Raw genomic sequence first — 25,926 nt, 5'->3', positions numbered from 1 at the left:
GCTTGTTTGACATATGGACAGCTCTGTTTTTATGCTGCATTTATTTTTTTTACTGGTCATTGCTGTGGATGTAGGTGTAGGCAGGTTATCTAAGGCAAGGTGGCTTGATGTTGGCAAGGTATGTGATTCATGCAATAACTCTTCAGTGCTGTAGTGTTGCTCATTCTTGTACTGCATTTTACCTGGTTGAGGTGTAGTGTGCACTGTTAATGAGAGACATTTCCTCCCTCACAGGCGAGATTAGGAAGGCGGTAAGAAGTATGCGTCTTTACATAAACTGTTCCTTTTTATATTGTGACTGCAATCATGTTGCAAGTATTTTAGTTTGTTCTCCCAAGTTTGCTGCTTTTTTACAGGGCAGGTCAAGTGTTCTGATCAACAGTTATGTCTTGCGAAATTACATGTCCCCATCCTATATTTTACATGTCTAAAATCCACAAATTGTGTATATATTTCTATCAATATTGCTGGCATTATTAAAAACATACTGATACGATTAAAAAGGCTCGAATGCGAACATGGACTACTTTTTTTTTCTGCCCATTGTCTGTTAGCATTCCTCCAATATAGGCCTATAGGTTTTTGGAGACTCTGGCTTCCTACACCAGTGAAATGAGCTCTCCACTGTAAGTACAAAATGTACATGATTTTGCGGCCCAATTTGTTTCTTTTTGCTGTCAATGCATTGTCTTTGACTGAATGAAACGCAATGTATATAAATCTCTAAATGTTGCCCTTTTTTGGGTAAGTATGTCAGGGCTGTAATTTTGATTTGACATGTTCAAGATAATAATGACCTGACCCTTTTTCACATTGGACTGTTATTTTTTGCCATAACAGCATTATGTGATATTTACAAATTGAGACATTGCCATGTTGACACTGCTTTAGTCATTTAGGACGTCTCTCAGACTTCTCATATGAAACTGTGAACTGTACCACTGTGTTCAAGTCAGTCCGTCTGTAGAAACAGCAACTTTTTCCATCTGCGAATGTGTGGTTTAACATTGACTAGACATGTAAATTGTCTTTTTGTGATTTGACAAGTGTTTTATACTGCATAGCCCATAAAGACCGTCAGCAAATGGCCTCTTTCAAATGTTAATTAGTATTAATGTCCTATTTCTAAATCTGTGCCTGACCTGTTTGTGATTAAGGTCAATGAGGCTGTCGATTTGATGCGTTTTTTTATTTTTTTTATTCGACTGTTCATTAGTGAGCAGTGCAATGTCTAATCTTGCAGTGTCATCCCTGACCTTGCACCTTAGGTTCTGCAGCAATAACACAGGTAAGAGTATCCTAAGAAATCAAAACGATTGAACCTGTGATCTAGTGTAATGCTTTTCACCTTTGAAACTGAGGTCGATTTGTGCCGCTGTTTAAATGAAGGATGTCTCTCGTAGTAGATAGACTGATGTTCGTCACAAACGTCAGAATTAAGATTTCTTGGAAGTATGCATTTTTTTTTTGTCCATATGAATTGCATGGCCTTGACCTGTAGTTCACAAATGTTTTCATCTGTTGAAATCTAACTAGAATTATGCTGTTTTTTTGTCCTAATTGAAACAAATGTGATTTTGATTTGCTCATTTGTTAGCTTCCTGGTAAGTCTGTTTAGTGTGGTTCTGTTCTGCTCTTACACAATGCATGCAGATGCGAAATGATCCAGAGTTAGCCCTATTAATGCACTCACTGATAACTGACGTATACTATGTATGCTCATGTTTCATTGGTTTGCAAGCTTTCTTGTTGCCCCTCTGTAGTGCTAATGTTTGTCCCACATTGCTGCCTTCATTCTCACTCACAGTGTTGAAGATGCTGCAGGCGTAGTTCATAGAATCAGGTCCTGAGCTAGTTTGTCCGTAAGGAGGAATCCTTTGAATCTGTCCCTCCGCTGAACGTAGACCGTTCAAGGGCTCCAGTTATAAGGTAAAAATATCATGAGGAATCTGTCATTGCAAAGTCAATGTTACTGTTAGTTTAGGGTGATGCCAGTTAGTTTTGATTTTAGAAATGTAGCCATATGCCTCTGTATTATTGGTTGACTAATGGTTCTATGAAATGTTTTGAGTACATTCTTTGCCTTTTGTTGATAAGTGTAGGGATTTTATGTGCATAATGCTGTACAGGTGGACCATGACCAGGAACTTTTTTTTTTCTTTCTTTTTAGTAGACATTTGCCAGGCTGGTTTTTGTTGGTTAAACAGAGTTTCTTTAAACCTAGTCTTTGTCCATTGCTGCATATCGTTTTGTATGCATGCAAGATGTTTCCTTTTTGAGCAAATTGTTCACAACAGAATTCGTGGGGGTCTAAAAACGAAGAGAAAATCGGAGGCTATCTGAGAAATTTGGAGCATGCCTTTGAGGTAAAACTAACATGAACGGTTAAAGTTGTTGAATGTACTTTTGATTTTTGCTGAGAATTGTTGGTCTGAAATGTTAGATTGTTGCCATTGTCATCAATAAAATTGTAATCATTAAAATTGGCTTTGAGGTTTTTATTTTTCATTTAGTGATTTCAGTGTTCAACTAAAACTTGTATACTGGCTTAACATGTTATGAACAAAATGCAGCCTCAAATCCACATATTACAGAATACATCAAATGTTTGAACTTCGTCACAATACATGTACTGTTTTGTAATAGATCATGTAATTTAAATTCATAACGGCCAGCTGTTCCACGTAATTCTCATGGCATCATAAAGAGTAGAGAAGTCTAAACTGAACTCCTGGCCAGTGTTGAACATTAATTCCCATAAAAGGTTTGGAGACTCTTAATTGACCTACATATGACAATCTCATGAATAACATCCTTGTTTCAGAACTATGAAAATACAGAGTGAAAACTTTCAAATCTCAAAACAAAGGACCCAAAAACTCAAATCATTCGTTGTGCAAATCATTCATTAAAAGTAAAAAATTAAAGCTACTAGAACACCACGTGAAAGGCATATAAAATACATCTCTGTCCCTTCTTACCCGCTTCATTTTAATCATTACACAAACTCTATGCTGCATTAACATAATGACTATTAATAATGACTTGGAAGACGAGTCATGATGTGCAGTCAACTTAGCAGCTGTAGGCAATGAGTTAAACATCCATGAAAATGTGGAGGATGATACAGATGTAGCTCACTGAACCTGTGCTTCCAGCAAAGCACTGGGTAGCAGGTGCAAAGGTGTGCCACTACAGCCATTTAGGTGACGGATCATGTCAGTGCCTAGATAGGCAAGAAGCAGTTCAGAACGTCTGTGAAGCAGGTGCAAGATGTCCTCAGCCAGAGTGTCCAAACTAGAGTAACGCACTTTATCCAGATCGAAAATGTCCTTCATGAAGAACAGCACCTGTTCCTGTGGACAAAAGATAAATAATTTTGTTCCTGAATGACTACATTCAACAAAGCTGACATTGAAGGCATTTGATGAAGATTATACCTTGGGAGTCTAACATACCCAACAGACCCCTGATCATCAGTATTAAGTCTGGCAAACACTATCTTATTCTAGCCTAATCGGGGTTCTCCAAATCCAGCCATGGAGGGCCACTACCCTGCAGAATTGAATCTTTACTCAAAGACACCTGAGCAAGCTAATCAAGGTCTAGAAAATTACAAGTAGGTAAGTTTGATCAGGGTTTGGCTTAAACTCTGCAAGACAGTGGACCTTCCAGGGCCAGATTAGAAGAACTGTACCCTGCTTGAGCAAAGATCTAGCAGAATCTTTTATCCAGGGGTGTCCAATCATGCCCCTTCTCACATTGGAATGAGAACAATCATGGGCACCATATTGAAGGGTCATTTCAAACCAAAGTGCTCAAAACTGGCCACTTCAATGGACCCTTAAAGGATGAACCAATGAACACTCCCATGATTCTTTGTGGGGGTAAACCCTTTTAAGGGATTAGGGCATAGGTATGAACCCTTCAAAATGGAATGCAGCAGAATGAAGCTTTTCAGGGTTACTAGCAACTTCTAGTCAGGTAGGTTGGAGCAGGAGGTTTGCAGTAAGGTGGCCCTCCCAGAGCAGGACTGGACACCCCACTTTTAATCCAAAGAGACGCACGCACAGGACACTCACTTTGGACCTTCCTACAGAGTTTAGCTCCTGCCAGCTCCAACACACTTGCCTGGAAGTTTCTATTGAGTCTGAAGACCTTGAGTAGTTGGTCCAGGAGCTAAATTCTGCAGGACAGTGGCCCTCCAGGAGCAGGGTTGGATACCCCTGCTCTGGACCAAGGGTATCCAACCCTGTACAGTTTAGCTTAAACCCTAACTAGACACAACAGAAGCAGTTACTCAGGGTTTTCAGGATTATTGGAAACTTCCGGGCAGGTGTGTTGGATTGGCTTAGAGCTAAACTCTACAGGAAAGTGGCCACCCAGAATCAGGATTGGACTCCCTGGACAAACCATGGTCTTGTTCAGCTGCACAAAATTTCATGGACAAGCACTAAGCCTTGTAGGATCTTTAACCCAACAGCAACCACATTTAATTGTTTGTCATTTAAGAGCAACTAAATCTGAAACTGGCTGTTACTACAATCAGCAACAATAGGTGACTTGATCAGAACTATGAGGACGTTTTTCCATTATTTGCCTGATCATCTGTTATCCACTATTAAACTTACAAAATTTTCATAATTGCATGTTTTTCTTCCAACAAAACAATTGGACAGTTCAAAGACTTATTGCCAATACACTTGGCAAATCCATCAACAAGTTGTTGCTTGGAAGTGTGCAGCGCAGTAGAAGGCCAGCCAAACAAACTGGATATGGTAATTTTCACCAGTCCTTCCCAATTTGTCCTGCAGAGGTAAATTCTCAGCTTTCCAATTGTCAGTTTTATCATAAGTCGTAAAGCTTTTAAATGTGGTGACAGGTCGCTGTAGCTGTCTCAGTTCAGACTACAACACTTGAGCACACATGAACCAATCATCTCTTCCACTTTACTAGTCATAGCACATATGCATGTGACAGTCAGTGTATGTAGGCACACCATCTGAAGCTGACATGCTTTAAGAGACAAAGGTCATCAAATTACAGCTTACCTTGAAGAAGCAGCAGAAATCGTGCAGGGAACTTTTAGGGCCTAGAAACCCCCATGCCAAGACAGGACTTATGTGTTCACACACTGCATAGAAATGCGCAATGAAGCCATCTTGAACCTGTACACACAAAATAAAATATTAACAAACATATTTCCTTTTCTTCAAATCTTTCAAGTCTGGCTGTCTGGAGAGATTAAACTGCTTTACTCTGGTACAACAATCAAAACATTTACATTTCCAACAATACCTTCATATTTTGCCTCTTCTGCTTCAGAACAGACCAACAACTTGATGCAACGGCCTATGACGGTAAAATACAGTAACAGTTTTATTAAATATTAATGTGTAACTGAATTGTGATTTTGCTGAAGTCAGATCTAATGCTAGAGATTCTGTACGCACCGTCTCTTTGAAGGAGTTGTTGAGCCAACGATTGTTGACCACATTTTGAATAGAGATAGGTGGATTCTCAAGATCCTCAAATGAGTCCATAAGGATGAAGTCAAGAACAATGTCATAGAAGTCCAGGTGTTTAACCTGAAGAGTAAAAAAGGATAAACATTAAACAAAATTAACTTGCAAACTGTTTAATATCCAGGACAGGTCTCATATCTGTATAACAAGACATGTCTCACCCCTCTTGCAGAAAGCTCCATTTCTGTGTTCTCCCAATGTTCCGTTTGCTCCAGAAAGCAAATCATTTCTTCAAACACCTCCTCAAATCTCGTTGGGCTCTGTAAACCACACAACAGATAAGTTGGGTTGGGGACTCTTCATGTGTGACCACATGGAAGAAAGGACCAGACACTCACCTTCCTTTAACAATTATTGAAGATAATATCCGCTTTCCTGTGTCAGCCAGAAATGCTCTAGTTGCTCTTTCACATAAGATGACCTGAATTAAAATACAGTTTAAAAGTTTTCCCACATACGCCCCATTCCAATTGACACACTTCATGTACACTTGTGGTCTTGAGGACTTAACATACGCATGCCCATGAAGTTCACAAGACCGTAGGATGTCCTATTTGTCATTTTTGGTGTTCACGAGTGCCCACTTTATGGTTTCACCCTCGATGTGCAGTTTTTCAGAGCATGCACTGAGGTGAGTTCCACAGCAGACTTCAACCCAATAGTCAAAGTGGCATTACGTAACAAAAGCGTGGACTTGGAGGAAGACCAGTGTCGCCAAGTTTTTCCACGGAATTGGGCTACTTTTATTCTGTTGTAGTGGGTTGTTTATTTTAGTCTGCAGGTTAAAGCAAAACACTCCGTCCCCTCTGAATGTGATTTTGACCGAGGTGGAACCCCTTGGAAGGAGGTTTTGACCTCCTGGAAGGCGGTTCTAGAGAAATTTGGATGTGATTTTGATAGCAGTTTTCTCCTGAAATGCATTTGGGCCATGATTGGGCTACTTTTGAGTACCAACTGGGCTGGTTTTGTTATACAGACCTGGCAATCCTGAGGAGCACTGTGAGGGCTTATGGTGCCATTTGGGACAGGACCACAGACTGCAACTTAATCTGCCCAATGCTAGACCATTAACATGAACTGTTAATTTAACTCGACAACTTGAAACAAATGCAATAACCACCCTACCCCCCACTTAATCAAAACTGCATTATATTTTAAACATTGCAACATCACAATAACAACTACTGGTATATACAAAACAAAATGCTTCACAGTAACATTAAAACCACACAAATACAATAACATGGTAACAGTACAATTACATAGCAATCAGTGGTCTTAAAGGGTTAGTTCACCCAAAAATGAAAAATTAGCCCACAAATTACTCACCCTCAAGTCATCCTAGGTGTACGACCTTCTTCTTTCAGACGAATCCAGTTGGAGTTATATTAAAAATTGTCTTTGATCTTTCAAGCTGTTTAATGTGTAGCTTGCGCCAACAGTCCTACACGGAAGCAGCTCCGGGCTGATGACGTATGAGGTCAGCATTGCATATGCGCCGGTGAGTCTCGTAAAAATCAATGTTTGTCGACTGGATTCGTCTGAAAGAAGAAAGTCATATACACCTAGGATGACTTGAGGGTGAGTAATTTGTGGGATAATTTTCATTTTTGAGTGAACTAACCCTTTAAACCCACTTAACTCTGAAATGTGTTACTTTCAGATCATGAGAAAGAAATCCTTTACCTGACACGCCTGCCGTACACAGTGCAGCTTTGCCAGGAAATCAGTGTCTCCAAGACATTCCAGCACTTCAGTTCTGTTTTTTTTTTTTTAAAGACCAGTGAACAACAGTCTACATAAAACATATCAACTTAAAATAGAACTCAGCTCTGCACAATATTTTCAGAAATGTGTGCAAACAAACAGATCTATAAAACAAATCAGTTCATACTTTCAAATCAGTTTGATTAAGCCACATTCAAATATCCAATGCACACGTACATTTATTTAATACATGACTATATTGAACACTAGATTCTGATTGGCCAGTCAGGTATTCTGTGGTCCCCCATGCCTGACATACTTGACTCACCGTAGCACTCGACAAGAGATCTTCCCTTCCTCAGCCATCTGCAGGGCATCCTCATAGAAGGGGTGATGACACAGTGACCCCAGCGCATGGGCACTCCTCATCTCTCTGTGCTCAGATAACTGAATCAAATCACAAGATTTAAGACCTTTTTGTGTAATTCTTTAAACTTTTGTATATTTCTTATATATAGGTTGGTGCCTATGTGTGTCCACACAAAGTGATTAAGTAATGAAATGGGGGACAGATTTAAATTACGCAGGATTCTTACCCTTAAAGTACTCTCACAGTACCATGGTAAAATCAAGGATTACTTGAAAGCTGTATTTAGCATGATAAATGAAGAAAACCATAATACATGTCCAGTGCCATGGTGATTTTTATTATTGTAGACTACACATGATGAGAGGCAAATGTGATCTGAAGCCTGTGCTGGCAACCGTGAGTGCTGAATAACCCAAAAAACAAAACATTTTCATGTTGAATCCCGTAATACATGAAGGTCTGAGAGATGTGACCGATGTACATCAAAGTGTTAGTAAGGTTCAAACTGTCCAGCGCGTTCCACACAAGCTGACGGTCACAAAGACTTCCCTCTCACCTCTGCGGCAGAGATGAAGGAATCTGTTGAGGCGATGCTGATTGAATCTCTCAGACAGGTGTCCTCCAAGTCCTCCCGCACGGCGAGATCCATGTGCTTATCTGCCACAGGAAATGAGGGAAGATTAGACTTAAGTGCCCTCATCTCACATGGGTGAGCGAACTGGTCTAGTTCCAAAACAGCAGACTGCATAAACCGATTCAACTGCATTGAAGGACAAATGTGTTTAAAGGGTTTGCATGAGAAAGGGTGTGAATCGAGTGTGTTGTGCCATGTGTTCTGGGGAGTGGGTAAGAGGTAGACCTGTAAACAGTCGTAACGAAAGAACTTTGGACCATGACCAGCTTCTTTATTTAGATACAGAACATGAGCTGAGCCTCAGTAATACGCAGCAGGCACAGCTGCATGAAGCAGAACGTGCAAAGTTGCACAGCCACTGTGTCCGTTTCTTTGTTTGATAAAGAAGGCATCTTCAAAACATCTTGCGTGTTCCACAGCAGAAAGAAAGTCACAGGTTTGCATGAAGAAAACCAAGTTATTGGCCACAATTGGTTTACACCTGCAGATACTAGTAATAATAGAAATAGTCACTATTATCAAATACTGTTGCTGAAATCTGGCCCCACTTTTCTTAATTTCTTCATAATCTTCTGTCACATATTGCAAAGTCTCATTTTAGCAGCCAATCACGATCATTATGAGAAAACATAAACAATCACCATGGACAATGTTCACCTGCTGATAGACACACGTGTAACTGCTCACACTACACTTTTCTTTTACTTGACTTCGATTCATACGCATATTTTGAAACTGAAAGGTGAATATTTGTTATTGAATATTGTTATTGACAAAATTGTCTTCCATTGATCTATTCATTGCTTGAATACAAACATGTTCAATTCCAAACCCCAAAAATCCAAGGACTGGGAATGCAGAACGTTTTTACTCAGTTTATTCAGTGCGCTTGTTTTTTTCCCCCTTACACAATCAGGTTGTTGATTTGGTCTCCAGTGGTCTGTTGTTCCATTTCATTTGTTTATTTTTTGACTGGGAAACAATGGACCGGGCCGGTGTTGCCAAACATTCAAAGTGCATGTGCCAGCTGATTGTACATAGTAAATGCAGTTAGAAACATTTGGCTGTGCACATACAGTACGTGCGTAGTATTCTGACAATGAAATTTGCTTCATGCACACTGATGGCTAGATATAGATGGCTCATTTTGTGCCACAATCAAACAGTTGTTGTTGTATGTTATAAGAAACCTCTGGGACACTTCAGTCTCTTATCCGTTTTTTTTTTTTCTTTGTAATTCATTTTTGGCAGGTATAAAACCTGCCTACAAAGTTTAAACAGAAATAGTTTGGTTTTTACATTATTATTACTTTTACATTGAGATATATGAATCCATTAGAAGTTATGGTTTAAATAATAAAACACAACACAAGGTGCATTATTTATGTCATGTATCACACATCAACCTGTCACACATCAATAAAAAAGTAAATTTTTACAGTACAGTTATAGTTCACAGAGCCAAGCCCAGTAATTAATGTTACATAAGATCAATCATTTACTTCCACACAGTCATCTATTGACACAGTTGTCTTTAGTTTAACGCTCACCGTTACTAGGACGTGTTGAAGGGTCTGTCATTCCCAGTGCTCCCTCAAACTCCTCCTGGAGCCGATAGGCTCTCTGTAGCAGGGACTCCAGCTTCCGAATGAATTCTACACTGATGATGTCCTAACAGATAGTAAAAATTTGAATACTATGTTTTATGAGCATGGAGACTCAGCTTAGGAAACATGGCTAAGTAAACTGGGCCCACACATTAACTTTCTGTTTGTTTTCAAAATATGAGTGTTTTTAAAAATATAAAAGTGAGCATTAGTGGGAAATGTACGGTGGCCGAGAAGTGCAAAGCTAATGTTTTCTGAATTGTTGTTGTGCTTTCTGAATTGTTATTTTGTTTTTTAGACTTGCATTTGCGTTTGTAATTTGTTATTTTGTTTTCAGAATTGTGATCTGCTTTGCACTTCTCGGCCACCGTAGAAATGCGCCCTAAATGTAAAACTAAGTCAAATGAGCACGAACAATTAAATATCCAATATTAAGGGCAAATATTGAGTTTTTGCCTTCTATTTATATCATATGATATGGTTTATCAATATCACATGAGCAAGAGAGCTGTTTTTTTCCCCAAATATCTGCATGATTGCAAATGTGATTGATTTTTTTTTACAACAGTTAATATAAACAAGAAGTTACTGTATTAAATTTTAGACACAATATTCTCTGTTTAGCTCAAATTCGCCAACAAAATAGCTCAAAACAAAGAATTGTTGTGTCTTTCCGAGCAACACACAGCGTGTTTTGTTACTGAATGAACGAGTCGAGAGAGCAAATGATTCAGTGACCCAACATAAAGACAGACACTTGCTTCATTTCTGAATGAATCACCTGGAATCAGATGAGTGAATGACTCGATCATTAAGACAGTGACTTGCCGCCACCTACTGGCGGTTTTAGTTTCATATTTAAAGGAGACATATTATGCCCCTTTTTACAATATGTAATATAAGTCTCTGGTGTCCCCAGAATGTGTCTGTGAAGTTTCAGCTCAAAATACTCCACAGATCATTTATTATATCATTTTGAAAAAAATTGAAAGAAACACGCTGTTTTTCGTGCCTGTCTCTTTAAATGCAAATGAGCTGCTGCTCCCCGCCCCCTTTTCCAGAATAGAGCTGCTCCATTACTCGGAACATCTGTTTTGGTTCTGATTATCATGTTTATCGAGCTGAAATCAGTTCTGTGCTCGTCTGTGCAGCCAAAGACAGAACAGTTAGTATGTTTTGCTCAAACTTTCGCCATGGCATTAGAACTGTACGCCGTTGTCGCTTGTGAAATCAAATGATGGCGCTGTGTGTGTGTAAACTTACAGATTAAGGGGCGGTAATATTATAATGAGATCCCTTTGCCATGTCACCAAGGGAGCGAAATCAGACGCGCTCGTTTTTTCAGACGCTTGCAGAAAAAGGCTTACCAAAACAAAGTTACTGGATTAATCTTTTTCATGTTTCCTTAGTTGGTAGATGCACCGGGAACCTGATTATAGGACTTAAAACCTGGAAAAGTCCATCTTAAAGCATCTTTTTTCAGATTTCAATATTCATTTAAAACATTTAAAACCCATTTATTATCATTATTTACACAACGCTGAATTTTAAACTTTAAATGATCTTTTGGGGGACAATTTCTCAGCCAAAATGTATGTGTGATTTATTTGCAATTAATTTCATTCTTGGACACATCACATATTTAATTAGATTAAACATTTGAATCACTTGACTGCCTTAGTTATCATATTATTTTAATTAATTATCGTAATCATTAATACATTGGTTTGTAGGGCAATTTGTTTCACCATTTACTGGCCTTTGTTATTCTTCTAGTTATTTACCTATAGCAGCTGATGAATTGTAAGTCTTGCTCATTCACTGAAAATAGCGTATTTCAAAGTTGCAAAATGAGCTAGATACCACCCATCCCTACTGAGAACATTAGTGGTTGGTGAGTAGTACCTCCATGCTTTCTTCTGCAATGGCATCTCCAGCTCCCAGCTTCACGGATGCACAGTTTTCATCATCTTCCGCATGCCTGCTGCGGAACGTTAGCGCCTGTTCCCAGCGCCGCAGGGCCTCCTCGAACAACTCCATTCCTGTGGGCGAGACATCTATTCAACATGTGGAACTTTTTGCAAATGAATACACACATCAGATTTAAGCCCGGCTCACACTGTGCGATTTTGGCCACGATTTAGCCGTCTGAGACAAATTTTGAAAATCCTAAAAGATTCCTATAATCCTAGGCTACAATCTGTAGTCTTTGATCGTTAGTTTGACATGTTCACTGACAGCCGATTAATGGCCGTTGCGATCAAATTTGACCTCCGACGAAATTCTGGCAGTGTCAGAAGATTTGGTGCACAGTCCTGCAGTGTGACTTCTCCTACGACGAACATCAAACTGTCTTCATTTTTTCAACAAGTTTTCTTGCGCGCACCCATTTTTAACACGTCTTGACTGTCGTACAGTCTGACATTAATAACAACTGAGATCCCACAGTGTGACATGATCATCATGTTCGCACAGTCTGACAAGCACAATCCTAAAGGTCCTAAAAATCGCACAGTGTGCGCCCGGCTTTAGAATGACATTTATGATTGTGAACATACATGATCAATATCTTTTAAGATCAATATCAAATGCGTTTACATAAATGATGCTTAAAACTGAACAACTGCTTTCCAGATGACAAGCAACTTCGTCTTAGAACAGAAGATGTTTTTACCCATCAGGTAGAGGTTCTCTGGAGTGGTGATGGGGATGTTGAGCAGGTTACGGACTTCACCGTCATCTCCTGCTCCATCCCAACAACTGGAGCCATTAGAACAGGTGGAGCTACTGGAGGAGTGCCTGCTCCTCACCTGAGAAAAGATGTGACATTTCAACATCTCGATGCCAAAAAGCACACATTTGACAAGACTTCTGAAGTCACAGATATATTATACAGCTATCCAAAGATGATGATAATAAATCAGGTTGCTTACGGAGGCCAGGCTCAGCAGGGAGCTGGAAAGCTTGCTGAACACACTACTATTGGACACCACATTACACGAGTAGCAGTTCTTTGAGTTCAGAGGCAGATTTTGACACTCAGACTCTGGGGAAAACAGAAACAGCCACTGTACCATTACATAATGGTAATTTTATTTATTATTATAAATGTACTATATATATATATAAGCAGACTGCGCTTGTCGGAAGGAGGGACTTTGTAGAAAACGAAGCGTTTGAGAGAGGTGGGGCATATAGGACCTACAATAATGTACAGTATTTGAAAAATAATGTGTTTTTTGAACATTAAAGCATGTCAACATATTCTGTTACACCAAATACACAAAATAATGATCTTTAAAAAAGCATCATATGACCCCTTTAAAGGCGATTTTCTCAATATTTTGATTTTTTTGCACCCTCAGATTCCAGATTTTCAAATAGTTGCATCTCGGCCAAATATTGTTCTATTGATCCTATCCTATCAAACCATACATCAATGGAAAGCTTATTTATTAAGCTTTCAGATGATGTATAAATCTAAATTTCGAAAAATTGACCCTTATGACCCTTATTTTTTTGTAACATTATAAAAGTCTTAACTGTCCTAGATAAATAAAAGTATTAATTACTTTAAAAATAATGTTTCTGACCCCAAACGTTTGAATGCAGTAGTAGTACACTCTATACATTTTGAACTGTAATAATACTCGCTCCTTGTTAATTAAAGGTGATTTGCGATCTGCATTTACCTTTTTTCAGGGGGACAGTGGTGAGGAACTCAAATGTTTCCTGCTCTACAGGCGAACTGGCTTTTTTCTTGCCCTTCCTCCTCCTGAAGTGCCGGGCGAGGTAGATGAGGGAGACCGCGCCGAAGGCAGTGGCGGCAAAGAGTTTCTTGGTGCCGGTGCTCAGACTCACCTGCTCAGTGAGGGAATGGAGAGACATAAGGCAACGCTTCACTTTGGATCAACCGCTCAGCTCAAGGCACAGCAATCAGAGTGAGAAATGCAGATAGGGAGAGGGTGAGACAGACAGACAGACAGACAGGGTGACAGACAGCAGGGATTACATGACTGGAATTGACTGCCTGGCATTTGGTTGGGCGTACGGTGATTGGCTTGAGCGTTCTGATCTACTAAGCAAGTTTAAGCTAATGACACGCACAAGATTTATTAGAAGACACATGATACTGTGTGAATGACCTAAATATTGTTAAAGAGCGAAAACTATTTCCACAATTCAGATCCTACATTAAAAAACCAAGAGGAACTCTCAAAAAGACACCATGTAACACTGCCTATTATTAGCAAACAACATCGTCTTATTTATCCTGGTTGCTACATGAAGCACAGCTACTCATGCATGCCACAGCTTTTCCTACTTTGGCACTTAAGGACCGAATAATGAAACTGTGAGTGAGATTTGAAAGCCATGGCAGTGGACGGGAGAAAACTTTCAGCAAATGATTCAAACTCAAACGTGGGTCTTTTCATCACACAATGCTATCATACTGCTTCAGAAGACTTCAAAAATACTTGACTGAAATATAGCAGCAGCACTTTTATTATTATTATTTTTTTAATGATTTGTTTAAGAGTTTAACAGTATCTGATGATCACCGTCTTCCTTTGATATACAGGTACAAAAGCTTTTGGAAAACATCTACGTTTGTATTTCACAGTAAAAAGCCATACCAAAAAGGAATGGAAAACAATCTCGTTTTTGAAGGAATCAGTTAAGACATAAGCCTGCAGATGAGAATAGCAGTGTTGGCAATGCCACCTGTGCTCTGTTAATACCATCTTATCCATGGCAGTGAGCTTGCAACACACATATACGCATTCAAAGATAAATCAGACACAGCTGTGAAATCCATAAAACATGATCAAAACAATGGCAAGCTCTATCTATCTATCTATCTATCTTAATTAAAGGTGATTTGCGATCTGCATTTACCTTTTTTCAGGGGGACAGTGGTGAGGAACTCAAATGTTTCCTGCTCTACAGGCGAACTGGCTTTTTTCTTGCCCTTCCTCCTCCTGAAGTGCCGGGCGAGGTAGATGAGGGAGACCGCGCCGAAGGCAGTGGCGGCAAAGAGTTTCTTGGTGCCGGTGCTCAGACTCACCTGCTCAGTGAGGGAATGGAGAGACATAAGGCAACGCTTCACTTTGGATCAACCGCTCAGCTCAAGGCACAGCAATCAGAGTGAGAAATGCAGATAGGGAGAGGGTGAGACAGACAGACAGACAGACAGGGTGACAGACAGCAGGGATTACATGACTGGAATTGACTGCCTGGCATTTGGTTGGGCGTACGGTGATTGGCTTGAGCGTTCTGATCTACTAAGCAAGTTTAAGCTAATGACACGCACAAGATTTATTAGAAGACACATGATACTGTGTGAATGACCTAAATATTGTTAAAGAGCGAAAACTATTTCCACAATTCAGATCCTACATTAAAAAACCAAGAGGAACTCTCAAAAAGACACCATGTAACACTGCCTATTATTAGCAAACAACATCGTCTTATTTATCCTGGTTGCTACATGAAGCACAGCTACTCATGCATGCCACAGCTTTTCCTACTTTGGCACTTAAGGACCGAATAATGAAACTGTGAGTGAGATTTGAAAGCCATGGCAGTGGACGGGAGAAAACTTTCAGCAAATGATTCAAACTCAAACGTGGGTCTTTTCATCACACAATGCTATCATACTGCTTCAGAAGACTTCAAAAATACTTGACTGAAATATAGCAGCAGCACTTTTATTATTATTATTTTTTTAATGATTTGTTTAAGAGTTTAACAGTATCTGATGATCACCGTCTTCCTTTGATATACAGGTACAAAAGCTTTTGGAAAACATCTACGTTTGTATTTCACAGTAAAAAGCCATACCAAAAAGGAATGGAAAACAATCTCGTTTTTGAAGGAATCAGTTAAGACATAAGCCTGCAGATGAGAATAGCAGTGTTGGCAATGCCACCTGTGCTCTGTTAATACCATCTTATCCATGGCAGTGAGCTTGCAACACACATATACGCATTCAAAGATAAATCAGACACAGCTGTGAAATCCATAAAACATGATCAAAACAATGGCAAGCTCTATCTATCTATCTATCTATCTATCTATCTATCTATCACACTGAGGTCTACAGACAAATATATTTTCAAATGCCACCAAACAATCATGAAATACAGGAAAAGTGATGATAGTCAAAATGTGGTAAATTCATGCACAGACAAGGGAACAACCCAGGATGTATATAAATAGCTTTGCCTGACATAAAATATACCCTATATAAAAGTGGTAACACTTTGTAATAACTTTCATTAATAATAACATTCAGAACTGCAAAAATAAGGTTTTCAAACAAGTTTCTCAAACACTCCCCCTGTCTGGACAAACAGATACTTCTGCCACAAAATCAGACCAACAGTCGAGCCAATGTTAATGTGTTAAGCTGGTAAACATGTTTAAACAAAGCACTTAGTGTACCACAGGGTTTACACTGTTTGGGGGAATCAACCTACAAATGGCTTACACAGGGTATATACAGGAATCATGGAGTTAAATGTAATACCTTTTAAGACCTTTTAAGACCCTTTCCATACATTTTAAGACCTCATTGCCACTCCATGTTTTAACCGGTTACATTGGTGACACTTTAACTTACATTTACTATATATTGATTGTAAGATAGCACAACTAAACAGACTTACTTTGTGATAACTCCTTATTAATACAACAGAATTCAGAAGTGGGGAACGAAGCACAAGAGAATTAAATAAGTGACTAACCAATGCAACCCAAGAAACAAGAATTAGACCAATAAACAAAACAACTGACAAAACTTATTGAGGAGGGAAAATAAAGCTCTCCAAGCTAACGGGACAATGAGTTTGCACAGTATATTCAAAAGATGTATTTGTCACATCAACTCTTATAACTGTCTGCAAACCATAGCTGTTTTGTGGAACACGTCTCATGACAAACATCTGACAGATCAGACAGTTTACCTGTGATTACGGAGTGCTTGATTTGATGCAGACTTGACAGAGTGTCAGTACTGCACCTGATCATGTCTGAATGATCATGGAAGGTAAAATAATGATCACAACTGTTTTATTACAGGTAGAATGCAAAATGTTTCAGTACAAGCATTTCAACCAAATGTAATTTATGCAATTAACCCACTGGGGAAAATCAACCCATGGCAACAGTTTAAAAGCAGCCCAATTCCGTGGAAAAAAAATAACAACCCTGCATCCCGAGCTGCAGTAGTCAGATTTGACTGATCACGGGTCAAAAGTAAGGAGAGATAACTGACAAGATGTTGGGGGATTTGCTCCTCGACAGATCCCAAGTTCATTGTCAAATTTCTTTTATCGTAAGATGTGCTCCCTTTACACAGTGCGCGCGCGATCGCGAAATCGAAAGTGAACTGCGACTGCTAGATTTACCCCACATATTGATAGCAGTGCCCTGATGCGCGAAAATTATATACAATTAGAATGTTTGCGGGAGCGGACACAAAAATCGAGGGAGCGGATGGAAGCATGCGGTGATGGTCAGCAACAAGAGGGTCTAGCTGCAGCCTTGCACTTGCACTCTCAGGTTGTAATCTGATATAAAAATAAATAAATAATATATATTTCAAATATATTCCATTCATTGTTTTAATAACATGAAGTGCATTAAACATTACGTCAAAGTTGTGAAGGAACTGCAGGGGGTTTGTGAGTTTAATGAAAAGTTAATAATGAATTAAATCATAAAAATGTTACATTACATCAAATATTTTTTTCAATTACAACAATCAAAATAAAACACTTAATAAAAAATATGAAATATTATACCTGTTTATCTGCATGTCATGTGACCATGTCAATAATGTGTAATCATGAAATCAATAAAAAAGTAATTGTAGTCTGATGACGAGTATGTAATAAAATCAAATTACATATACTTCATTTTTGGGTAACACTTTATTTTACGGTGTCTTTGTTACACGTTACATGTACTTACTAGTATAATAACAATAAATTATGCAGAATTACATGCAACTAACCCTAAACCAAATCCTCATCCTAACTCTAACCCTAACGAGAGTACATGTAGTTAATTAATATTACTCAGTATTTAAATGTATAATTACACTGTAACAAGGACACCTTAAAATAAAGTGTAACCAATTTTTGGAACCTGATTACATGATCTAGATTACACAGCACTGCATATAAAACGTTTAATATTATTATGTTTTAAATGATCATTTATATACCTGAACCCAGGCTGAAAACCCTACATTTAAAAAGCAATTTTTGGATGACAATGCAATAAGCTTGGAGTAAGTAAGCTTAGAAAACAACCCTGCTGCTGGTCACTTTACCGGTGGAAGGGAGTAATAGACTGACAGTGGCAAGTCCACGAAGCGCAAAGCAGCCACCTTCATGGACACCTGTGTGTTTCTGAACAGCTCCTCAGTCATGATGCCATGATCCCTCTGGATCTCAACTACAGCCCATTATCCACTTCACCAATTCAACCTAAAAGAAACACAAATTACATCTGACATACCATATACAGGGTGCATCTCAATAAATTAGAATGTCGTGGAAAAGTTGGCAATGAATGTTTGTGGCTTACCCTCCTTGTGAAGGGTGTCAATAATTGTCTTCTGGACAACTGTCAGATCAGCAGTCTTCCCCATGATTGTGTAGCCTAGTGAACCAAACTGAGAGACCATTTTGAAGGCTCAGGAAACCTTTGCAGGTGTTTTGAGTTGATTAGCTGATTGGCATGTCACCATATTCTAATTTGTTGAGATAGGGAATTGGTGGGTTTTTGTTAAATGTGAGCCAAAATCATCACAATTAAAAGAACCAAAGACTTAAACTACTTCAGTCTGTGTGCATTGAATTTATTTAATACACGAGTTTCACAATTTGAGTTGAATTACTGAAATAAATGAACTTTTCCACGACATTCTAATTTATTGAGATGCACCTGTATAACATACACATCCATCTATCAGCAGGGGAACGACCAGCTGGCCTGTTAAACCTCAAGTGACACTGATTAAGAGAGGACTTGAGTCTGTCAGACACTCACACACAGTTGTTTATTTATTTCATACAATTTCTCTCTAAAGCCCACTCTGTGACTTTTTATACGTAGCAGTCCAATACATGCAGTCTCTATTCTAATCTTGGGAATTAAGTAAACAAGCTTTGATTGTGCCATATGCGACATGTGAACCGACTTACAGAGGTTAAATAACGGTCATGTTAATGGCGTGATTCAATGTTTGTTAAAAACACCCAACGATCATGGCCAACAAAAAAATGGGACCAAACGTTTATGAAAAATGACCCACAGTTATCCAGTTTCGATCGTCGCTCGATAGTTAACTCTGTGTTAAACAAATGAATAACACGCATCATCATAAATATTGGCTGTAATGGCACTGACTGTGGGTTATAAACTGAGGATAAAATAATAAACATACTGTAACGCTTACATTTAAGCTTTATCTCGGAGACACACCATCTGTACTCATTGCGATAACTACGCCTGCGTGCTCACGTGGACGCGAACAGACTCCGCGAATCTGGAACTCACTTCCGGTGCCACTGTGAGGTTTCAAAATAAAAGTTCATTAAACTTGTGGGAAGAGTGGGCTAGTTTATCCAAAAAGGAGAATTATCTCATCTTTTACTCACTTGTTGTTTCAAACTAGTACATTTTCTTAGAGATATTAAATTAAATCTAATTAATGTAAAACTATAAAGAATTTATTTCATTAAAGCAGCCAAGAAAAAGCTATTTTTATTTCGTTTTTATTACAGAACACATAATAACATAAAAAGGTTACAAACACACAAGTAACAAAAACAATAACAAAACAAAAATAACGAAGATACAATCAAAAGTTTAAGTTTTTCCATAGCCTTTATTATTAAGAGTTATTAAGGTTTATTTTATTATTAAGGTTTATTAAGAGTTTTGGCTGTTTTGATTTCAACAAAATATAGGGACACAAAATACAGATCTGGATTAATGTTTAATGTTAAATTACATTATAATACAAACATAAGTGTTTTGAATTTAAATATTTAAATGTAAACGTTTCAGGAAAATTGTTTAAACATTATATATATATATATCAATCCGAGCAGCTGAGTCCTTAACCATCTTCAAGAAACGACTAAAAACACATCTGTTCCAGCTTTATTTGACCCTCTAACTCTAGCACTTTCTATTCTATTTTAATTCTACTTTATCTATATTTATCTTCTTTTTTGTTTTATTTTTTATAAAAAAAAAAACAACAACAAAAAACTAACAAACACTAGCTTTCTATTTTTTCTATTCTATCTACTTGTTTTTCTTTGTGTGTGTGTGTGCGTGTGTGTGTATGTGTGTGTGTGTATAATATATGTATGTATGTGTGTGTATATATGTGTATGTGTATGTGTATGTATGTGCATGTGTGTGTATGTATGTATGTATATATATATATATATTTATATATATGTGTGTGTGTATATGTGTGTATATATGTATGTGCATATATGTGTGTATGTATATATGCATATGTGTATATATATATATATATATATATATATGTATGTGTGTGTATGTGTGTATATGTATATATTGTGATGAGTCTCCTGCTCTTCCTGCTACGGCCGGCCAGTGGGTGTGTCTAGGAGATTCATCAAGAGAACGATGTCCACCTGTTCTTCCTGCTATAAAAGTCTTGGCTTTGTTGGTGTGGGTGCGCCTGGTTTGTTCCTGATTGCTTTGTGTTTGTTTTAGGTTTTGGAACGTTTATTTGGATTTTGTTATGAGTTGTGAGACTTGTTCTGCTTTACTGTATTTACATCAATTAAACAATCTTAAATCTCAAGCCAAGTCTTACCTGCTCATCTCCTACCGTAATGTAATTGACTCTACGGCCACACGGGGCCGTCTGGGCTGGGATGGACCCCGCTCTGTCTTCAGGGATCAATGCGCATCTGTGAGTCGTTCCGCGGGTCCACACTAGGAGGCACCGCCGCTGCCTGCGTCCCCCATTCACTCTCAGCACCGCACAGCAACCGGAAGAAGCTGTTTGAATGTGTCATACCATGTCTGAAGTTAAGTGTCCGACGCCAGGCGTTTGAAAACCCGCTGTCTGCAAACCGAAGAATACTACAGATATGTAGTCTTTAAACCGCCGCCCTCTTCATCAGCAGACCAGAAGCGATAATCGACTCATATTGAAACCATCGTTGATTTCCCTAGAGGTGAGCTAATATTATACCACTGGCTTGTGTGCGAACTGAAATATGGCGTATGTAAAGCTTTGCGTCCAGCAGAGGTAATCCTGCATTGATTCTGTGCGGTTGTAGGTGCTGTGTTGCGATATGAGCTGATGCAGAGGCAGAGCTGTCAGATGATGAGCGGCGCACTGACTTTAGCTTTAGCCCGCCGCATTCACACGCCTTCTGTCTGCTCTTCATTCACAGTAAACAGCGCATTCAGTGACAGTCTGCGGGGATTTGAGCTGTTCTTGTGGTTGTAATGACTGAAAGGTTTATAGCCGCGGGCGAAACTGTGGGGAAGTATGTGCGTGACAGGCTGAAGCTAGTTGCTAAGTAGCCTATCGAAGATTCTGGCTTATGCTGACGCGTTGCTGGAGTGACGTCACACACAGCTGTAGGCCCATAGCTGTCGTTTACTGTATGTGACTTCTGTACATTACTGCACAATACTATGAGTGTACTGTACATACGAATAAGAATAGCAACAAACAGCTACAACAACAATAATCATTATCCAGAATAATTATTACTCACTATCTCGAATTCCCAAACTATTTTAAATACTCTTTTGCATGATTACGGTTCTCTGATATGGGTTTATGGTCACGTGGCATGCTGGTAAACACAAAATGTTTCGTATTTCTTGATGAGTGTGTTATTTTGATTTTTTAAATTATTATTATAATTATTAATGTTATTAATTTTTATTTTTTTTTTAAAAGAGGGGCTCTGTGGAAATGATTAGAGAAAAAAGTGCTGATTAAAAAAATTAATAAAGTTAAGACTACAAATAAATTATGGTTACATATAAAAATAAATATGTAATTAAATAATAATCAAAATTTAGAATAAAGAAATAATAAAAAAATATATATCAAAATAACTATATTACATTGTTATAGTACGAATTATTACAAATGTAATATGATAATATAACTTAAAATAAATGTTTTTAAAAAAAATTTCATACGTTTATATTGTAAATTTTTTTTTATGGTATAAATTAGGCGTTTATACAAGAAACTATATAGGGGATCATATACACGAGGATAATCATATTTGGGGGGTAAACACTAAAAAACCCTTATTGTTAGCTTTTCATCAGCTTTCATCAAACCCACTGCAGTTCCCTCGCAAACCCTGGTTTGGGAAACCTTGTCATAGGCTATGTAGTAACTAAGTCTTGTAAACAGTCTCTGTTGCAAAACTGGTTAGTCTGTAGATTTTTAAAGATAACATTTTATGATGTTATTATTGTCTTCTGTTTATATAAGGTCAAAGTGCTGTGAGATTGTAAAGTATGTGCAGGCCATACAGATTTTGCATGCATATGCTGTCCTGTCACAGATATTCATTAGTCTACAGGTTATCGATTGAGTACAAAAGTAAATCTGTATTGTAAATCTATGTCAGAAGTTCAAGACATGGCAGTGTTTTTTGTTGTTTGTCATTTCACAAAACATGTCTTAAACTTCGCCCTGAATTACACTCGGTAACCACAGAGACTTTTGCACACAGTTTAGAAAATTGTAAAAAAAAAAATGTCAGAAAATGAACAAAATAATGCTTTGTCAAAAGGTCATTTTTAATTTTCAGTGAACTTTGTGTTGCAAAACATTTAAAAATGTCAATTTAAAAAGCTGCATTGCTTTTCGTAAGCAATATTAAAGGGGTCATATGATGCGATTTCAAGTTTTCCTTTCTCTTTGGAGTGTTACAAGCTGATTGTGCATAGATAAGATCCCTGAAGTTGCAAAGACTAAAGTCTCAAAACCAAAGAGATACTCTTTATCAAAGTTAAGACTCTGCCACACCCCCCTAAAACGGCTCGTTCTAACACGCCCCCACATATCTACCTCACTATGTGGAAATATTTGCGTAATGCCGCCCAAATGTTCACGCAAAGAAAGAAGGCGTGGTTTCAGTAACCGCAGTTAGTGTTGAAGCAGCCATGTCAGGGAGACGCTGTGTGTTTCTAGGCGAAAGCAAAAGCACTTTATTTGGCCTTCCGAAAGTAGATGCATTTAGGAATCTTTAAGATTACTTACAACAGAACAGCAATGCATTTTATGGACGACTGTTTCGTGAACCTAGGAGAGGAGGTAATTCTGACTTTGCTATGACAATCTGGCGCTTCTGAATCAGCTACTGTTTTGTTATTAGTTTAAGTATTTGCTATTGACTGTTCAAATGCGGAGTTTTGCGCATCGTGTGTGTGTGTGCGCGAGCGAGAGAGAGAGAGAGCACGAGAGAGAGAGAGAGCGCGAGAGAGCGAAAGAGCGCACGAGAGAGAGAGAGAGAGAGAGAGAGCGAGAGAGGGGGTCACATCACAGTGGAGTCAGCTGTCTTAACCGTGGCTTGTGTACTGCAAACACATACCAGCTTCATCACTGTGTCTGTCACGCGACTCTGTTCCCCTTTCGGGCTCTGTCTTTACATTTATTTTGAAAGATGAAGCTCGCGATTATGGTAAGGGGCATTACATTTCCGACGAGTGCTTGCGGTGTTCGGCCAATCACAATGCACTGGGTCAGCTGGCCAATCAGAGCAGACTGCGCTTGTCGGAAGGAGGGACTTTGTAGAAAACGAAGCGTTTGACAGAGGCGGGGCATAGAGGACCTACAGTAATGTACAGTATTTGAAAAATAATGTGTTTTTTGAACATTAAAGCATGTCAACATATTTTGTTACACCAAATACACAAAATGAGGATCTTTAAAAAAGCATCATATGACCCCTTTAAAGGAATAGTTAAACCAAAGGTGAGCATTTTGGGGGCTTGTCGCATATGATTCATCATTTACTCATCCTTATTATGTTACAAAGCTGTATCCTTTTGTGGAACAACATAGGAGATGGATGAGAGGACGTGATTATAATTGGTGAAGCTTCAGATGATAAAAGTAGTTCATATGACTTGTTCTATATTATATCATACTATATTTATCTCAAATGTGTCTCCATTGGCCACTTGTGTTTGAATTTCAAGGGGATGGCTTATTTCATCTGGACGGCTTAGTGTTCTTCTCACTATGAATGATGTGTGTTTTTAATAATCGGGTCACAGATCCTGGATTTTTAAATAGTAGTTTACTAAATGTATCTCTCTCTTTCCAATAGAGTGATGTCTGGAGCGTCAAGCAATGAGTGTCCACACTTGGAGTGTGTGGGGGAGATCACCAAGGAAGAACTCATCCTGAAGTCTCATGTGAGTCCCTACCAAGAAGACCCAGTCGCACCTTTATCATATCATTGCTTCCACCCATTTCTCATAAGTCAAATGTAGTGTGCATTATTGACAAAGTATTGTTGACCCCTATTCCAGAGTTTGTCCATAGGCACTAATAATGCATGGCTGCCTTACATTTAAGAGCTTAGGCTATAACAGTGCATGCTGTTGAAATCAAAGTGCAATTATGTGGATGCGTTATACATTATTGTAGTTTAAAAGCATTTGAGGTTGCGGTATAATTGCTTGCCAGATTGTACCTTTAATAGAATACATGTTTTCAGAAGAGTTTTGTGTTAGTGGGCTCCATTGCATATATACACAACCATTCAAAAGATTGGGTCGGTACAATTTTTGTAATGTTTTTGAAATAAATCTCTTATTTATTCTACTAAGGCTGCAGTTAGTTGCTCAGCAACTACAGCAAAAACAGTAATATTGAATACAATTTCAAATAACTGTTATCTGTTTGAATGTTATTCCTGTGATGGCAAACTGAATTTTCAGCATCATTACTCCCGTCTTCAGTGTCACACGATCCTTCAGAAATCATTCTAATATACTGATTTGGTGCTTAAAAAACATTTCTTATTATTATCAAGGTTGAAAACTGTTTTGCTGCTTAATATTTTTGTGGAAACCATAGTAATTTTTTTCAAGATTCTTTGATGAATAGAAAGTTATAAGAACAGTTTATTTTAAATCGTTTGTAACTAGGGGTGCTCCGATTGATCGGCTACCAATCACACTACTACTATCGGCCGATAATCGCTTTGGGATGTTTGATCAGCGGTCTCTATAAAGGCTGATCTCATAAACCGATCTCAAGCTGATGACGCGCCTGCTGTAAGAGGTTTGGCATGACATGCAGCGGCACCGTCTCTGGCTGAAATAATTATAATGCTGAAGTTGAGGTACAATTCATATTTCTTCATTAAACAACTTATAAAGTCATTTGAAAAAGTTTCTTTGAGACATAATTTCACAAAAAGCATGAGTGAATCACCGCACACTCTCTCTTTCTGTCTGAAAATGCGTAAATGGCTTTAAATCAAATCGCGTCTGCACTATAAGCTGACAGGAATTGTCACTTCCACTATCGAGGCAGTGTCGCATCATCACTAAAGTTTATAAATTGCATTTTTTCTTTTTAATTCTTGCCAGTGTTTAAACCATTCAAACCACTCTCCTGGCTCTCCTGCACACTCGCAGCGCACACACATAATGCCAGATTCACACATACTCTGTTTGCAGTGCATACGCGGTGCATATTTTTTCCGCGCTCATGTTAAAGGGGGTAATATGATGTTGCTACAAATAACATTTATTTTGTGTATTTGGTGTAATGAAATGTATTTATGTGGTTTAAGGTCAAAAAAACACATTATTTTCCACATACTGTACATTATTGTTTCTCCTCTATGCCCCGCCTTTCTGAAAAGCGTCAATTTTTACAAAGCTCATCGGTTTGAAAAAGCGAGGTGTGTTGTGATTGGCCAGCTATCCAGTGCGTTGTGATTGGCCGAATTCCTCAAGCATGAGACGGAAATGTTACGCCCCTCACCATACTGTGATGATGCCCTGTCAGGCCGG

General features: G+C 38.4%; 2 protein-coding genes across 3 annotated transcripts in view; one reads left to right on the top strand and one right to left on the bottom strand.

Moving 5' to 3' along the window:
* Positions 1-38: 38 nt before the first annotated feature.
* LOC107681767 (mitoguardin-1-like) lies at positions 39-19,448 on the bottom strand. 2 transcript variants are annotated; one of them, XM_016478087.1, is made up of 16 exons: positions 19,316-19,448; positions 18,185-18,341; positions 14,743-14,911; positions 12,777-12,889; positions 12,518-12,653; positions 11,749-11,885; positions 9,787-9,907; positions 8,159-8,259; positions 7,561-7,679; positions 7,212-7,284; positions 5,863-5,946; positions 5,687-5,788; positions 5,454-5,588; positions 5,299-5,352; positions 5,052-5,168; positions 39-3,356 (listed from the first exon to the last, which is right to left on the bottom strand). In XM_016478087.1, exons 2-16 carry the CDS (start codon positions 18,281-18,283, stop codon positions 3,138-3,140), a joined length of 1,779 nt encoding a protein of 592 aa, XP_016333573.1. In that variant the 5' UTR covers positions 18,284-18,341; positions 19,316-19,448; the 3' UTR covers positions 39-3,137. The 2 variants fall into 2 exon arrangements, with proteins under 2 accessions (XP_016333573.1, XP_016333572.1); XM_016478086.1 differs by lacking the exons at positions 14,743-14,911; positions 18,185-18,341; positions 19,316-19,448 and adding an exon at positions 13,536-14,404.
* A 1,322-nt stretch (positions 19,449-20,770) lies between these two features.
* Positions 20,771-25,926, top strand: part of LOC107681685 (ubiquitin carboxyl-terminal hydrolase 33-like) — a 32,007-nt gene continuing 26,851 nt past the window's right edge. The window contains exons 1-2 of the mRNA XM_016478002.1: positions 20,771-21,086; positions 24,225-24,312. Coding sequence (XP_016333488.1) covers positions 24,229-24,312 — 84 coding nt within the window. The 5' untranslated portion in view covers positions 20,771-21,086; positions 24,225-24,228. The remainder of the gene's footprint in view (positions 21,087-24,224; positions 24,313-25,926) is intronic.

Source organism: Sinocyclocheilus anshuiensis, unplaced genomic scaffold, assembly GCF_001515605.1.
Source record: "Sinocyclocheilus anshuiensis isolate Anshui unplaced genomic scaffold, SAMN03320099.WGS_v1.1 scaffold436, whole genome shotgun sequence".
Classification (NCBI taxonomy): domain Eukaryota; kingdom Metazoa; phylum Chordata; class Actinopteri; order Cypriniformes; family Cyprinidae; genus Sinocyclocheilus; species Sinocyclocheilus anshuiensis.
The sequence above is the reverse complement of the archived record's forward strand: the minus strand, read 5'-3'. Positions and strand labels throughout refer to the sequence as shown.

Excerpts from the sequence above, each read along its gene's own strand:
- LOC107681767 (XM_016478087.1), bottom strand. The coding sequence starts at position 18,283 with ATGACTGAGGAGCTGTTCAGAAACACACAGGTGTCCATGAAGGTGGCT. Across the intron at positions 11,886-12,517 it reads AGAGAACCTCTACCTGATGG|GAATGGAGTTGTTCGAGGAG; the intron begins GTAAAAACATCT and ends TCTCGCCCACAG. Across the intron at positions 7,285-7,560 it reads ATCTCTTGTCGAGTGCTACG|AACTGAAGTGCTGGAATGTC; the intron begins GTGAGTCAAGTA and ends AAAAAAAAACAG.